At 36.6% G+C, this 15,488-nt stretch overlaps 1 protein-coding gene across 1 annotated transcript in view; it reads left to right on the forward strand.

The window, feature by feature from the left end:
* Nucleotides 1-15,488, forward strand: part of UNC13C (unc-13 homolog C) — a 653,225-nt gene that overhangs the window by 505,910 nt on the left and 131,827 nt on the right. Inside the window, exon 19 of the mRNA XM_015142282.3 lies at nt 12,591-12,717. Coding sequence (XP_014997768.3) covers nt 12,591-12,717 — 127 coding nt within the window. The remainder of the gene's footprint in view (nt 1-12,590; nt 12,718-15,488) is intronic.

Here is a 15,488-nt window from a genome sequence, read left to right on the forward strand (position 1 = left end):
TACATGCAGGTACTGGTTGCAGCAGCAGTGGCTTTCAGGGCACAATATAGTCTGGTGAGGCTGGGCTCTCAAAATAGCACAATGCTGCAGCTGCTTAGGTTTTGGGTGGTTTATGGGGCAGGGATGGGCCTATCTTTGGGTCCCTGCATGGTGTGTGCAAGCACCAGTGGTAGCAAGCAGGACACATCAATCCTTAGAATCCAGAGGACATGAAGAGTTGCTGCATCTGTGGTGGGTAGAGCAGCCCTGTCCTGTCCCCGATGGTGCATGGGGATGCCAGCAGTGGCAGGCAGGATGGACCAATCCCCAGGCCTCCAGTTGACCTGTGTGGGTATCGGCAGCGGTGGTGATGTGCGGGACAAGTCTGTCTTCAGGTCCCAGGATGGCGTGTGGACGGGCCGATAACCAAGGCCCTTGAAGGCACTTGCAGGTGCGTGGCAGTATTGCTCCTGCTGGGGGCAGGGTTGCTCTCCATGGCAGTGGCCCTAGGCAGGTGGCTCTCAAGCCCTGGGGAATGTACACTTTGGCTCAGTTTTTCTTGTGGCAGCCTCTCTGGAGTGCTGTACCACATGTTCCCTGGGGTATAAGGCACTGCATGGGCTAGAGTAGTGGAAACTCAGCTGCACTGCTGGGTCCAGCTAATGTCATGATACTGCAGACCTCCTCGGGAAGGACATAGCGGGATGTCAGCAGAGCTTCAGTGATGGAGATGGAGGAGCTTTTAGCTCTCAGGGCACAGTGTACTCTAGTGAGGGCTGGGCTCTAAATATAGCACAATATTGCTGCTGTTTGGGTCTTGGAGGGGTTACAGGACCCAGCGTGAACTCCTTCTTTGAATTAATCCCATCAAGTGAACTCGCAGCAGCTCCTATTCCAGTCTTAGGGCCTGTGAGAGCCAAACGGTTCTCCTGTGTTAGAACTGTAGGAGCAGGCAGTGGGAATTTAAACCACTGGGGATCTTTTGTTCACCTTTTTCCCATGATGGGAAGTTCCTTCTGGCTCTGAGCTGATCCTGAGGGGCCAGCTACTTCACTTCTCTCTCCTTCCTCGCTCAGAGGTTCTCTGTCTCTTCTCTGCTGAATTCCACTGTTCTCTCCCAGACGCTGTATTCCACAGATGGTTACCTACTTGGTGTTTAGGTCTCTCTGTGTGGAGGAGGCAAGTGCCAGGTACCTCTAGTTGACCCATCTTAAAGTCTCTTGCTCATTAAAAATTTTGATATATATTACCAATTTTTCCCTAATGAGAAAAGCAGTGTATATTTTACTATTTGTCAGTCTGACAAATATCTCATTAAATTGTCATTTCTTTAAATATGAGCATAGTTATACATTTTTCACATGTCTAAAGGCCATTGTAAATGAGAATTTCTTATCCTCTTTTTAATGAACTAGTTTATTAATATTAATTTATAAAAATCATTTGAATATTAAGAAAATGTAACTATTTGTCAGAAGCACTCTAAACATTTAGGTAGTTTTTAACATCCAATTTAAATTTTACAGTGAATATTAATTTTCTAGTATAGTGAATACTAGGGCTGCAACTCTGTCATAGTTTGTAATCTTATTCTGTAAGTGTCTTTCCTTCTTGTAACTTTGTTTTCCTATTTCATAGAAAATAAGACATCATCTTACCACTTTTCCCACTTTTAAATTAAATTTGTCTTCTGCTCTTCAGCTGGTTTTTCAGAGATCTGTCTTAACCTTGGTGACAGTGTCAATCAACATATGCCACCCAGGTCACCTGCATTATATTCATCTGAATTCTTATATTCACCTGAATGCTTATTCCAGACTTACCGAATCTCTGAGAGTAGGAGTTAGGAATCTGCATTTTAACAAGCTCAGACTAAAGTTTGTGAACTCCTGCTCTAAATAATCTAGATGATGCAATTTTTCTTTGTTTTTAATTTCTTTTCATGAGAATTAGCCTATTTTCTTTTTTTTTTTTTTTTGAGACGGAATTTCACTCTGTCACCAGGCTGGAGTGCAGTGGTGGGATCACAGCTCACTGCAACCTCCGCCTCCCAGGTTCAAGCGATTCTCCTGCCTCAGCCTCCCGAGTAGCTGGGATTACAGGTGCACACCACCATGCCCAGCTAATTTTTGCATTTTTAGTAGACACGGGATTTCACCCTGTCTACCTCAGCCTCCCAAAGTGCTGGGATTACGGCGTGAGCCACCACACCTGGCCCTGTTTTCTTCACATTATTTATTTTCTGTCTTTGCCATTGCATAGGATGTTAAGGTTATTTTAATTGTGAGGAACACTCTCCCTACAATGCAAAATGCCACTGGCATTTCTTTGTCTCCCTTTCACCTTTTTCCATACCTTTTACCAACAGAAACACCCATATTCACAGAACATACACACAGATACACACACACAGTACATACACACACACATGCACGCTCACACACTTCCTGGCTAGTTATCTTCTGGAAGTGGTCTTCCATACCTTTCATACATTGAATTATTTGTTGCAGGGTTGGGAAGGATTATGAATCAGAACTCTGGCTTCCCTGAAAAACAAAACAAAACAAAACAAAACAAAAAAACAGCATCTAGGAAGCTGATTATTAGCTACACAGTTTTCTCATTCATACTTGGCAAGCAACTGGAGGTGAGGAAGAGATGAACAGTAAGAGTCAGGATTGTAATGTGAGACAGTGCTCTTAGGTGCTCAAACACGTCTGAGTGGGTCATTGTATTGCAGTTTTATAGATCCAGTTGTTTTGAAAATTTCCCCTAGGTTCTAGCCATGGTTATTGATCAGTTTTACTTTTTAGTGAGCATGTAAGTATTCATGATTTTCTGTGTCCACTTATGCATTTTCAGTGTAAAACTGAGACATGATACATTAGGAACTCCTATCCAGATGTTATTTTAAAACCATGAGCTGAAATTGAACATGTCAAAACTGAAATAGGCATACAGAGAAAGGAAACTTAGACTTACTAAAGAAATATATTATCAATAAAGTAAGTAAATAACTATTCCCACCAATAATAAATTTTAAATTAATCAAATATTTAGGATGTTTTAATTCCCGTCAAAATATAAACTAAGTGAACATGTTTTCACTTTATCTTCATGACCTATTGGTTGGGCCCATCTTCTTGGTAAATAATAAGGAGGTGAAGGCAAACTCAGAAAAGCTAAGGAAAAAATAGCTTAGTTGAAATCTACCAAAAAGAGAAATTCCTACTGTTTGTTTTTGTATGCTGTAAATAATTGATAGAAATCAATTTCCTCCCCCCCGCCACAAAAAGATCTCAATTACAGGTTACATTTCAATAAGTAATGAGAAAATGTACCATAAATTTCAAGAGGTAAAATCCACAAAGATTTGAGTCTTTTAATAAAAAACTGTAAGTAATGATTTTGTAATTAAAGTTATAAGATTCTGAGACATACTTGAAACTGATTATTTATGAGTAGTTATTTTGAATTATTATGGATGAAATTGTTTTTGTTTTATCAACAATTCTTAGCAACAAAATTTTCTGACACATTCAGGGCCTTTTATTTTAATACAGGAAAAAAAAAATGAGTAAGATGCAGCAGTGACTTTTCTCCATTGGAAGCTATAAACCAGCAAAGTTGTAGGCCAAGTCCAATGTTGATTAGTCTGATTGATGATCCACTCCATTCCCGGTAAGATCCAGAAGAAAATGAAGAAAGGAAAATAGCAAATAAACTGCATGCAGTCTTTACATTCTTTTATCCATTTATCTATTCAACTATTCATCCATTTATGGTTCTAAGCAACAAGGTTGTGCAGGGATACAAAATTTCAATAAGTTACCATTTTTGGTCTCAGGTTATTTAGGAAGGAAAGAGGTGAGAGGTAAGGCTATGTAGTGGAAAGACACAGAACCAAGATTAGACTTCATGCCTCACCACTTCTACCACAGTCATCACTGCTACCACCCAAGTGTCCAAGTCGCTTGTTCGCCTGCAGTAGCCTTCTGCATATCCTTCTGCCTCCACTTTCTCATCCCTGTCATCTATTCACCAGATAGCAATCAAAGTTATGTTTTATAAATGTAAATTAGACCAAAATCATGCAGTTTTATTCCATAACTCTTAGAGGAAAATGTCTCAGTCATGGGTTACAAGATCCTATGTGACCTAGTCCGGTTTTCTCTCTGAACCCAGATCTCAACACTCCCTGAACTCACTTTGCTTCAGTCACACTGGCCTCCTTGCATCTCTTTGAGCTTGTCAAGCACACTTTTTGGCTTGAGGGCCACTTCACTGTCTGTATCCTCCACCAGGAATGCTCTTCCAGAAGACAGCTCTGTGGTTTGCTTTTTGACTTCATTCAGTTCTGCTCTCTTGTCATCTCATGAACCACCTTCCGTGAGCGCCCTATCAAAAGAATGGACTCTAGGTCCACTTCCTCCCTTTCTTTCCAGAACACGTACCTCACATACTTCACATTATGTTGAATGTCATTTATTGTCTGCCACTTCTCACTATATTATAAGCTCCATGATGGCAGGGACACGGTGTCTTTTTCTTTGCTGTATTTCCTGTATAGAAAATATTACCTGATGGCTGGGCACGGTGGCTCATGCCCGTAATCCCAGCATTTTGGGAGGCTGAGGTGGGCGGATCACCTGAGGTTAGGAGTTCGAGACCAGCCTGGTGAAACCCCGTCTCTATTAAAACACACACACACACACACACACACACACACACACAAAATATCTGGGTGTGGTGGCAGGCGCTTGTAATCCTAGCTGCTCCAGAGGCGGAGGCAGGAGAATTGCTTGAACCCCTGGGAGGTAGAGGCTGCAGTGAGCCAATATCATGCCACTGCACTCCAGCGTCCAGTCAAGGCAACAGAACGAGACTTCGTCTCAAAAAAAAAAAAAAAAGAAAGAAAGAAAGAAAGAAAGAAAAGAAAAATGAAAATAGTACCTGCTTCATAGTAGAATAGTCAATAAATATATGTTGTATAAAAGAATGAAATCCACATTTTAGTCCTCAGTTCTAATTCTCACAGATATACTTTGTACTATATTTATTTCTAGGATTATGGGTCAATATGCAAAGTAAGTGAAATTTATTTTTTTTTAATACACTTGGTCAATGATTTGTCAATTAATGCCAAGAGCTTCTTTGGATGCCTATCTTTTATCATGATCCAGCCTGCTGGCTGTCTCTTTTTAAAAAATACCTTTTCCCTTTCCAGCCCATTCTTTTTCTTTATAACTATCCATCTCTATTTCCAACATCAGATTATGTGGATCTACCTTTATACTGCTTCCTAATTTTTCAGGTCTATGGCTTGGACAAGTCATGCAGCATTCTTTCAAGTTGTATCATGGAGCGACTCTTCCTCTAAACATACCAGCATGGCTTTAGATCCAGACCAGAACTAGATATAAGCCAGAATTCAAGTAGGTCAATCAGAGAGTATATCTACGAGGAATGTCCAACCAGAGCATACCTCATAGATCTAGGCCAGAATTCTAAGTAGATCAATCAGAGAGTGTATCTGTGAGGTATATCCAACCTCACATCACTCTTGGTTTAACGAACCCAGGGATCCTGGATTCATTCCGGGTTTCTGCTGAGGAATTGTTTGTAACTATGAGCAAAACTACCAACTGCTACTTCTCTCAAGAATAAAACTTCCTCTGGCATGAGTTTCAGTGGTCATAAAGTAAGGCAATATTTCATTAATTTTCTTTGCTTTTTTCCTGGTATTTTGCTAAGATTTGATATCAGAAATGTGTCATGAAAGAAACTTCCATATCTTTTTTCTTACCCTACAAAAATTGACTATATTTTTTCCTCCAAAGTCATTGATTCTTAAGAAAGTTTATTATCATAATGACCGGGCACAGTGGCTCACACTTGTAATCCCAGCACTTTGAGAGGCTAAGGCGGGTGGATTACTTGAGGTCAGGAGTTTGGGACCAGTCTGGCCAACATGATGAAACACCATCTCTACTAGAAATACAAAAGTTAGCCGGGTGTGGTGACACTCACCTGTAATCTCAATTACTTGGTAGGCTGAGGTAGGATAATTGCTTGAACTCAGGAGGTGGAAGTTTCCATGAGCTGAGATTGTGCCACTGTACTCCAGCCTGGACAACAGAGCAAGACTCCATTTTTTTTTGAAAAAAAAAAAAAAGAGAGAGAGAGAGAAAAGAAATTTGATTACCATAATTTACAATTGTGACTAATCTTTCCGTTTTGCCTATTTTCCTCTCTAGAGAATTCACATTGGTCTAGATGATCTTTTCTGACATATTATGTATAGTCATTTATTTTTTTCATTTTTATTACTCTAACCTTTAACCTTGTTAACACTGTAGCTTACTTTTGGCAGCCAGGATTTTGATGATTTCTTGCCTCCAAAGATCTCCCAACATTATAAGATCTTTATAAACCTTCTCTAAAATAGAAAATGGTAACTCATCCTACCTTATTTTTTTAACTTCTAATTACATGGCTTACCATTCTTAGCATATAAAACAGAACCCATGATCCCATCTAAATATTTTTAATATGAAGTTATAATTACCTTGGAAATGCCTATGTGTGTTTTGTATCTATAATCGTCTGTCATAGTTTAGAACCAAAGTTTCTTGGTGATAAAATTTTTTGTTTGTAAGCACACAATAGCTAGTAAAACATCATTTATACAGGTTTTTTATTTCATGTTGTTTCCAGACCGTTTATATTACCACCCATTAGAGCTAGAGCAGGCATGGAGAGGGATGATTAAACTAGTCTTAATGAAATTATATGTTACACACTATAGGGTAAAGCAGTGTTTATGCAATAAAATGATGTCACAAAGTAAGGACTGAAAAACGACACTCTGATGATAGCAGCAAATTTTCCTTTGGCATGAGAATGGGTCAAGAATATACCATTCCTATTGTGTAAACCAAAACCTAATTGTACATTTCTGCATTACACAGAATAAAACCCATGAATAAACACTTTCTGAAGAAAATATATTATTTTCAAGTGAGTGCTGGTAAGCACCATTTAAAGGAAAATAGTCACATTCTTCCAAATTGCCAAGCTTTTTCCTTGTACAGTTTTAATGAACCATTTTTATCCTGGTAGTAAAATATTCATATTTCTCATTGAAATTCAAAGATTAAATTTTGTACAAAATTACACTGCAGCTTGGAAAACTAATTAAATGTTTTATTTTGTAAATGTAATGAGCTAGTGAAATCTTTGCTGCCAAAATTAAAAATGTAGGAGGATTGATGGCTAAATAAATTCTGAGAGTCATTCACATCATATGAGATTGATGCCATTTTGTCAACGCAGTCTACCACTAAGCAGAAGATAATTCGAGTAGAAATGAAGGTAATTTGAGGTATATTTTTGAATTTATATGACGATATCTTACATTGATTATTTGGTAGGCGTTAGTTAGGATATAATTGTAGTTTATTTTAAATATCTCCTGTATGGTATGTGAGTACCCATTATGGAAGGAATGTGTGAACACATAAGAAAAACAGGCGCTTGCATTTTGGAACAACAACAGCTCACTTTTTATAGAATCATTTAAGAGTCGTTAACTACCCAGAATGTAACTGAGAGACCACGAATACGAAACAAGGATGACAGGAAGGTAAAATATTTATTAGACTATCCACAAAGCCTATGTAGTTGACTTCTATGATTACTCCCCATTCAAAGCCTATATACTTTTATCTCGACATGAACTTAACAAATTTGATTAACTGGTTTTCTGTGCAGTGGTGCACAGTGGAGCCAGCTAGAGTTACACTGATACAGTTCCAACAAGGCAAGGAGACAGCCTCAATGTATATGGGTATATATACATCTACATGTATGTATACAAGAAGAAAGAGGAAGGAAATTAGAAAGCAGAGCACTATGGAGGGTAATTAATAAGTGGGTCTTAAGCTTGGAAAATCTTGTTGTGATGTAGTAGAGCCCCAGATTCAATCATACAGCAAGGAAATCTAGAAAATGTAGTCTGGTTGTGTGCCTGAGAGGAAAAGGACATAGTCTGATAACCAGTTAGTTAAACCTGCCACAAATACTGGGGTTCTTGATGATTTCTGTATTACAAGTCACTGCAAACAAACAAACAAACAAAATCTTACATTTAGTATTTGCCACTTGGGGCAAACATCACAGGTAGATCTCATTATATAGAATCATATCATTTCTTTTCATTTTTGTTTGTACTGTCCTCGAGATTAACCTATATCACCAATTAACTCAATATATTGAAAATCTTTTATTATATCAGTTGAAGTGCATAATGCATCAAAGAACCCAATTACTCTTTTGTTGAACTGGCAGAATAGGCAAACAGATACTGATCTCCCCTGTTTCTGTCCACAGAGAACAATAAATATCAGCTGGTAGTGCATGAGAGAAACAGCATAAATGGATAAAGATTAATTCCCATGGGTTTAGAAGCAACTTTGTAAGGAGGAAATGATTAGTCATTTTTCTAATATATTTTCCCAGCAAAGAGGCTGGTAAGACCCTGATACTTAGAGTATCACAGCAGGTACACTCTTAGGAACTAGAATGAGTAGTCTCTAGATAAGAATAAAACCAGTTTTAATTCTTTAGAAAGATTAAGGTATCTTTCCTATCTCCTTTCCCATATCCATCCTCAACAGGGAGACTTGTGAAGTGAAGAAGTGGTCTGCCTATGTGTGGCTGCAATAAAGTAGACAGAAGTGTTTCTTTTGTGGGAACAACAGGAATGAAGAGACTGTAGGAATGTAGGGAGTTTGCAGAGTCCAGAAGGATGAATTGGAGGAGATCTGTAAGTTCTGAGCAGAGCAGTCAAATAAGGAGGAAGAAACAACTTCTATGGTTATGGAGAATTGAAGTACAGATGGGTTAAGCAAATAAACTGAAGGTCTTGTCTGAAAAACTGACCAGAATGCGGCCTACTGCTGGCTTTTACCTGCTGTCCAAAGTATAGAGCCTACTGCATTGCAAGGGACAGGGATTGGGAAACTTTTTTTTTTTTTTAATGGCACGGCATAAATTCAATATTCACTCAAACTTACTGCCAAAATATTTAAAAACATGAGTAGAGAGAAAGGAAAAAGCTCAGGGTTTTCATTGGAAACATAGTTACATAATTTCACAGACATGCACACGTCTTAAATAGTATCCCATTTAAGTAAGGAAAAATGTCTTGTTTTATGTAATGTTTCTTTTGACATAAATTCCTCTCTCCCACTAAATACCACTATCAGCAGATCATTTCATTATTAACTTGCTCACTTAAAGCACAAAGCAGAGAGCTAAATTCATCTCCTCCAAGAGACCACAACATCCTGTACCTGTAGAAAATCATGGCACTTGCCATAATGTATTGAATTGAAAGTGAACATATCACCCTTTCCTCCGTAAGCTCCATCCACTTCAGATCAATGTGTCCATATTTATATTTCCAATGCCTTACATGCAACCTAGAGCAAGATACACACCCAGTAAACATTTTTTGGTAGTTAATGAAACTGAGTTGCCTTTTTCTTTAGCATCTGTTCATGTGCAAATACTCTTGGAAAAAATAACACATTAATTCAGGCTCCTTCCTAACATTTGCAGAGGCAAGAGCATCGATGAAGGTCCACATACCATAGACCTAAATAGTTATATTTTATAAATCTAACTAATAAACTGTTAAATAAAGCATATCCTAACTTCCTACCTAAAAGAAAACCCTTCATATCAACATGATAAAAATTGTATGTAATAGCAGTTATATTTTAAGATGCTAAAAGCTGGAAAAATGCAAAAGTTAAAATGTAATTATCAATATGCATATTTGAGTGTTATGCTTAGATTGGTAATATTTTTGTTTTTAAGTAAATGTATGCATAAATCAGTATATTTTTTTCAGAAAATATACTTTCTCACCTTTATTTTAGCAAAATCACTAATTTGTTCTTATAATAAAAATTTTCAGATATTTTACATTTGGCTTAATGTGGTGCCAAACAATGCCTTTCCTAAGTCACATGATATCTGCTTGTTTCCACTATTTTCTCTTTTTAAAATTAAAGCACACCTTCACTTTGAAATGTTTTCTCTTTTTTCTTTTCAACCTTTACTTTTTCTAAATTCTACCTATGTATTTTCTTTTTCTACCAAATCATAGTTTACACACCTTGTTAATATTTAAAGGATTAAAAAATAAAAGGTTGCTGTATTCAAAATATACGTTTAAGTCTACAATTTATACAAAGGTTCAATTTAAACTTTCAAATACAAAAATTAAAACAAAATGATTTCTCTGTGTTCTCAGATACAGTTTATATATAGTTTTCAGAAAGTTTTTTCTAAAGTACTCAAAATATTTATTTAAATGAAAACAAAATACAAATTATAAATATTAGATACAAATTTCTATGGTAAATCATTTGAATACAGTTAAAATTTAGTTAAGCCTCATGTATCTAGATTTTAAAAATAAAATAAAACTATTGACAATTTTAACATTAAATGGCCATCTAGTTGGCAAAGAAGTATCAGGCTTCATGTATATTAACATAGAAATTTACATACACAAATTTAAACATCATATGAATTATTTAATATTTAACATAGTTCTCGACCATTATGTGCACTTTTTTAAATTAATGGTACTGCAGAGATTTATGATTATCTTCAGATGCATACAGTGGAACCAAAGGAAAGTAAGCAATGGGTGCTTGTTAATGATGCTTGATTATGCAATAATCTACTGCATTTCTGCTCTCCAAGGGAAGAATTTGGCAAGTTAATTAGTTTGCCCCTTCTCTTACCTAAGTGCTTCCAGAGCACAAATTTCTCCCCACACTCTAAAGCAGTATCTTCCTGTTGTCAGCAGTGGTACAACCTGCAAACCTTGGTAGCATTTGGACACTGTCACCTTTTGTTTCTAGGACACAGGAGGCAAAATGGTCCAAAATGTTTCTCTGGGTCTTAGAGGACATGAATCATAAGAGCAGGTGGTGTTACTCACAAGAGGAAATGCTTAGTATTCTGGCTTGTTCTGTGCCAGCGCCAAGTGTAAGATCCCAAGTGATAGAGGAGCTCAAGAGCTATTTAATGATGAGTCTATATTTGTGATAAGTTGAACCTTCTAAATTCATCAGTCCCAAAGAAAAGGTCTCCATTGGTCTGGGTTTCAGGGTAGTGTTGTGTTAAATTTGTACCTGAGTTTATCAAGTAAATGTTTTCTCTTAAAGAGCACAGGGATACTAGACATCTGAAGAGAGAGGTTAGGGGAGAGCTTATACTGAATGGTGAAAAGAGTGAAATGAATTTGGAGGGAGCTAAGGCAAAATATCATCTTGACTAAGATTTTGTTTGGGAGTTTGGCCTAGAAGTATTAGCTTATTACTCTTGTTTCTATGTGAGTACATGTCTTTATGTTCCCCTCCCTCCCTACCTGTCTCCCTCTCTCCTTCTCTCTCTCTCTCTCTCCCTCTCACTCTCTCTCTCCCCCCCCCCTCTCTCTGCTCTACAACTTGTCTTGAATTAATCCTTGTTCAGATAATTTGAAAAGGTTGACCTGGGGTTGAGTTCTCTCTTACGTTCACTATTGGGATTTCAGTCCTTCATATCAGGTTTTGAAAAGCAGGGATGCCTTTAATTTGTTTATAACAATCTAATTGCTTTAGATAGTGTTTTAAGAATTTAGCTTAGAATGTAAAGTGTAGGATGTTTCTGCTATAAATCAAAGTCCTTAGGAGACTCACAGACCTCAAGCACAATTTCTCAGAGGGCACATTCAACCTGGATATAGCTAGGTATATTTTGGGTTTCATTGTGTTTATAGTTGTAGCGAAAATTGGCCAAATATTATTAAGGAGGGAAAAATAGCATAAACATGCTCAGTAACATTATTTGTCTGTATTCCCCAGCACTGTATGTCCAGGTCACAATAGCTTAACAACTGTGTTAAGCTATATTTTTTGAGCAAGAGAGAAAAAAATGCCACATAATAGGAAATCCTGCTAAAAATGTATCAGAAAAGCCAAAGGGTGCAAGATAATTTTAAGTAAACCTACAGAATGAAGAAGAAATCATATGCCTCATAAGTTAGAGATATTTTCTCTCCTTTTCAACTATTTTAATGCTTTGGGAGTAAATAACTAGGCCAGAAATGTGATCTACTCACCTCATATCTCTATTACTAATTAATCAATGATTATAGCTCCTGACTCATGTTTTATGCACGCTTAGAATTTTAATTCTCTCTGTCACTTTGCATCAAGCTAAAAGCAGTGAAAATATGAACATTTGCAGATAGAGAAATTTTAGTATGTTATTACTCTGTAACTACATCAGACTTTTCACATTTTTTAGTAACATGGATTAGAACATTGAAGTTATTTCGCATTACTGCTTGACCTAGTCTATGTGGGACTTATAATTATTTCTTCATTTTGTAAAATTTTAGGTCTGCTTTTAGCAATTCATTATACCTTTACATCTAATATACTATTTTCTTCCTTTTAGAAATTCTATTAATAAAAATAGATTGGAACATAGCAGCATTGTTGGCAAACCAAGCTTTATTAAATATTTGATTTTATCTGTTATAGAACATGAAAATCAGCGGTTATGCAAGAGCACTGATTATATGAACTTGCATTTCAAAGTTAAATGGTTTTATAATGAATATGTGCGTGAACTTCCCGCCTTCAAGGATGCTGTTCCTGAATACTCCTTGTAAGTAGTGATTTTCACACACACACCCTCAGATCTAATTCACAGTCCTGTAAAATTACACCTGAATTGTGCAGCACTAAAATCTCTTCACATAATCTTCATTGGAATGAAGAAATTTCTGTTATGAAGTTAACATTACAGGATTTGCGTGTCTTTGGGAACTATATTTAATTAAATTGTGTTGCATATTTCAAATATGCCCTATCTGGATATTCGACTCAAAGACAAAAAAAAATACATAATAAGACATGGCTCACGTGATAAAATGAATGATTTTCTGTAAAAGTACCAGAACACAGATTTTTTTAGGGGAAAGTATGGTGCTTGTATATTGACCGATATATTCACATTTTCCTTTTTATTCAAACTTGTAACTGTCTTAGGAATTCATATTTCTAAAATAGAAATAGTGGTTTAACAGGGAACTTTTTCATCAATATGCCTCTTTCAAACACATTTATAATCACACAAGGACTCATGTAATATTCTGCATTTGGTATGTATTAGAATTCTATTTTATTCTAATGAAGAGGTCTTCCCTATGCCAGGTACTTGCCAAGTGCTGTAGAGCAATAGAAAAGAAGCTAAAGACCCTACCCTGAAAGGAACTTATACTCTAGGAGATTCTGATAAGCTCAAAGATCATGATAAAGCAAGGCAGAATGAAATGTGTGCTAATTTAAGGAGCGTAAGCAAAGTGCAATAGGGTTTCGCAGAAGAGAGAAATTACCTCTGTTTGGGGAACTCCACACAATATTCATGGATGGGATAGCATTAGATGTAGACTTTATAAAATTTACCAGATTACAGAAAGGAAAGGGAGAAAAAGCATTAAGATGAAAATGAAAGTTATGAGCATAATTATGGAGGTAAGAATATATGAACTATCTATCATCCATAGGAAGTGAGGCATATTTCTATTTCTATAAAATTAGTACAAAGTAATGTTTTTAAAAATAATGTAGGAAAAGTAGTTTTGAGCCAGATTGTTATAAATAAATATTGTGAAGCTTGTACCACATTCATCAGGCATTGTGGGAGTTGGAAGAGACAAGGAATGGGGGGAAGAGAAGAGATTTATAAGGTAATGAATGATTTAGAGGTGAAGTTAGAATAGCTCTTTAACACAACTTTTCCCATACAAAGTATATAAGAACTAGTGGGACAGTGGGATAACTTAAAAATGCTATGCTATTGGGTATAGGGTGTTGTGGAGATTTTGGTCAAAAGATACAACATTTTAGTTAAGTAGGAGGAATGAGTTCAAGAGATCTATTATGCATCATGGTGACTATAATTAGTGTATTGTATTCTGAAAAGTTGCTAAGAGAACATATTTTGCATGTTCTCACCATAAAAATGGTAAGTATGTGAAGAAATACATTTTTTCATTATTTCAATTTAGCCATTCCACAATGTGTACGTATTTCAAAACAACGTGTTATACTCAGTAAATACATACAACTTATTTTGTCAAATAAAACATACTTAAATACAGTAAAAATTATAGTCTTCATGTTAAATAAAGGCTATACTGATAATGTAGAGTGATTGCAGTACGTATGCAAAGGATGAAGACATGGGAGAGAAACTTTGAAGACAGAATTCACAGAATTTGTCAATTAAAGAATATGGGGTTCAAAGAAAGAGGAAAGGTGAAGATTCCTTAAAGAACTAAAGGTAGATCTACCATTTAGTCCAGCAATCCCACTTCTGGGTATCTACCCAGAGGAAAAGAAGTCATATACCAAAAAAGATCTTTGCACATGCATGTTTATAACAGCACAATTCACCATTTCAAAAATATAGAACCAGCCCAAATGCCCATCAATCAACAAGTGGATAAAGAAATTGTGGTGTCTGTGTGTGTGTATATATATACACACCATGGAATACTACTCAGCCATAAAAAGGAATGAAATAATGACATTCACAGCAACCTGAATGGAATTGGAGACCATTATTGTAAGTGAAGTAACTCAGGAATGGAAAACCAAACATTGTATGTTTTCACTCTAAGTGGGAGCTGAGCTATGAGGAAGCAAAGGCATAAGAATAATACAATGGACTTTGAGGACTTAGGGGAAAGGGCGGGAGGGGGGTGAGGGATAAAAGACTACACATTGGGTATAGCAAACACTGCTGAGATGATGGGTGCATCAAAATCTCAGAAATAACCACTAAAGAACTTATTCATGTAACCAAACACCACATGTTCCCCTCAAAACCTATTGAAATGAAAGAAAAAAAAAAAAAACAAGAAAGAGGAAAGAGTTAAGCATGAGGTCTGTATGCCTAAGTTGTTGGTAGTATCATTGATAAGGAATAGGAAAGTAAAACAGAGGAGCTATTTTCCAGACACTTCTGCTTCTGGCTCTGTCTAGACACTCTACACTAAACTAAAATCAGATTAATATGTTCCCTGATGGCCAAAAATAAAAAGGTAAAAAAAATCAACCAGCATCAGAAAGACAACAAAGGTAACCAGGACTTGAGAATCTAAGATCCCTGAGAAAAGAGAAATGCACTAAGATGAGTCCTGTATTTTGTTGCATCTTCTCTCCCATGTTCTTCACCCCCATATATCTGCCAGTTTGCAACACAGGGCTTGCAGAGTAAACAGCCAACAGTAGCCCAGAGTTTACAGCTGTCTTCCTGGACTGGAGAAACAATATGGGTGATGGTGCTATGAAGGCTGCTTGGGTTTGTGAGACCAAGATCCCAGAGAAAAGGAAACCACAGAGATATGAGCACAACATTCCACAGGCAGT

This window comes from Macaca mulatta, chromosome 7, assembly GCF_049350105.2.
Source record: "Macaca mulatta isolate MMU2019108-1 chromosome 7, T2T-MMU8v2.0, whole genome shotgun sequence".
NCBI lineage: Eukaryota > Metazoa > Chordata > Mammalia > Primates > Cercopithecidae > Macaca > Macaca mulatta.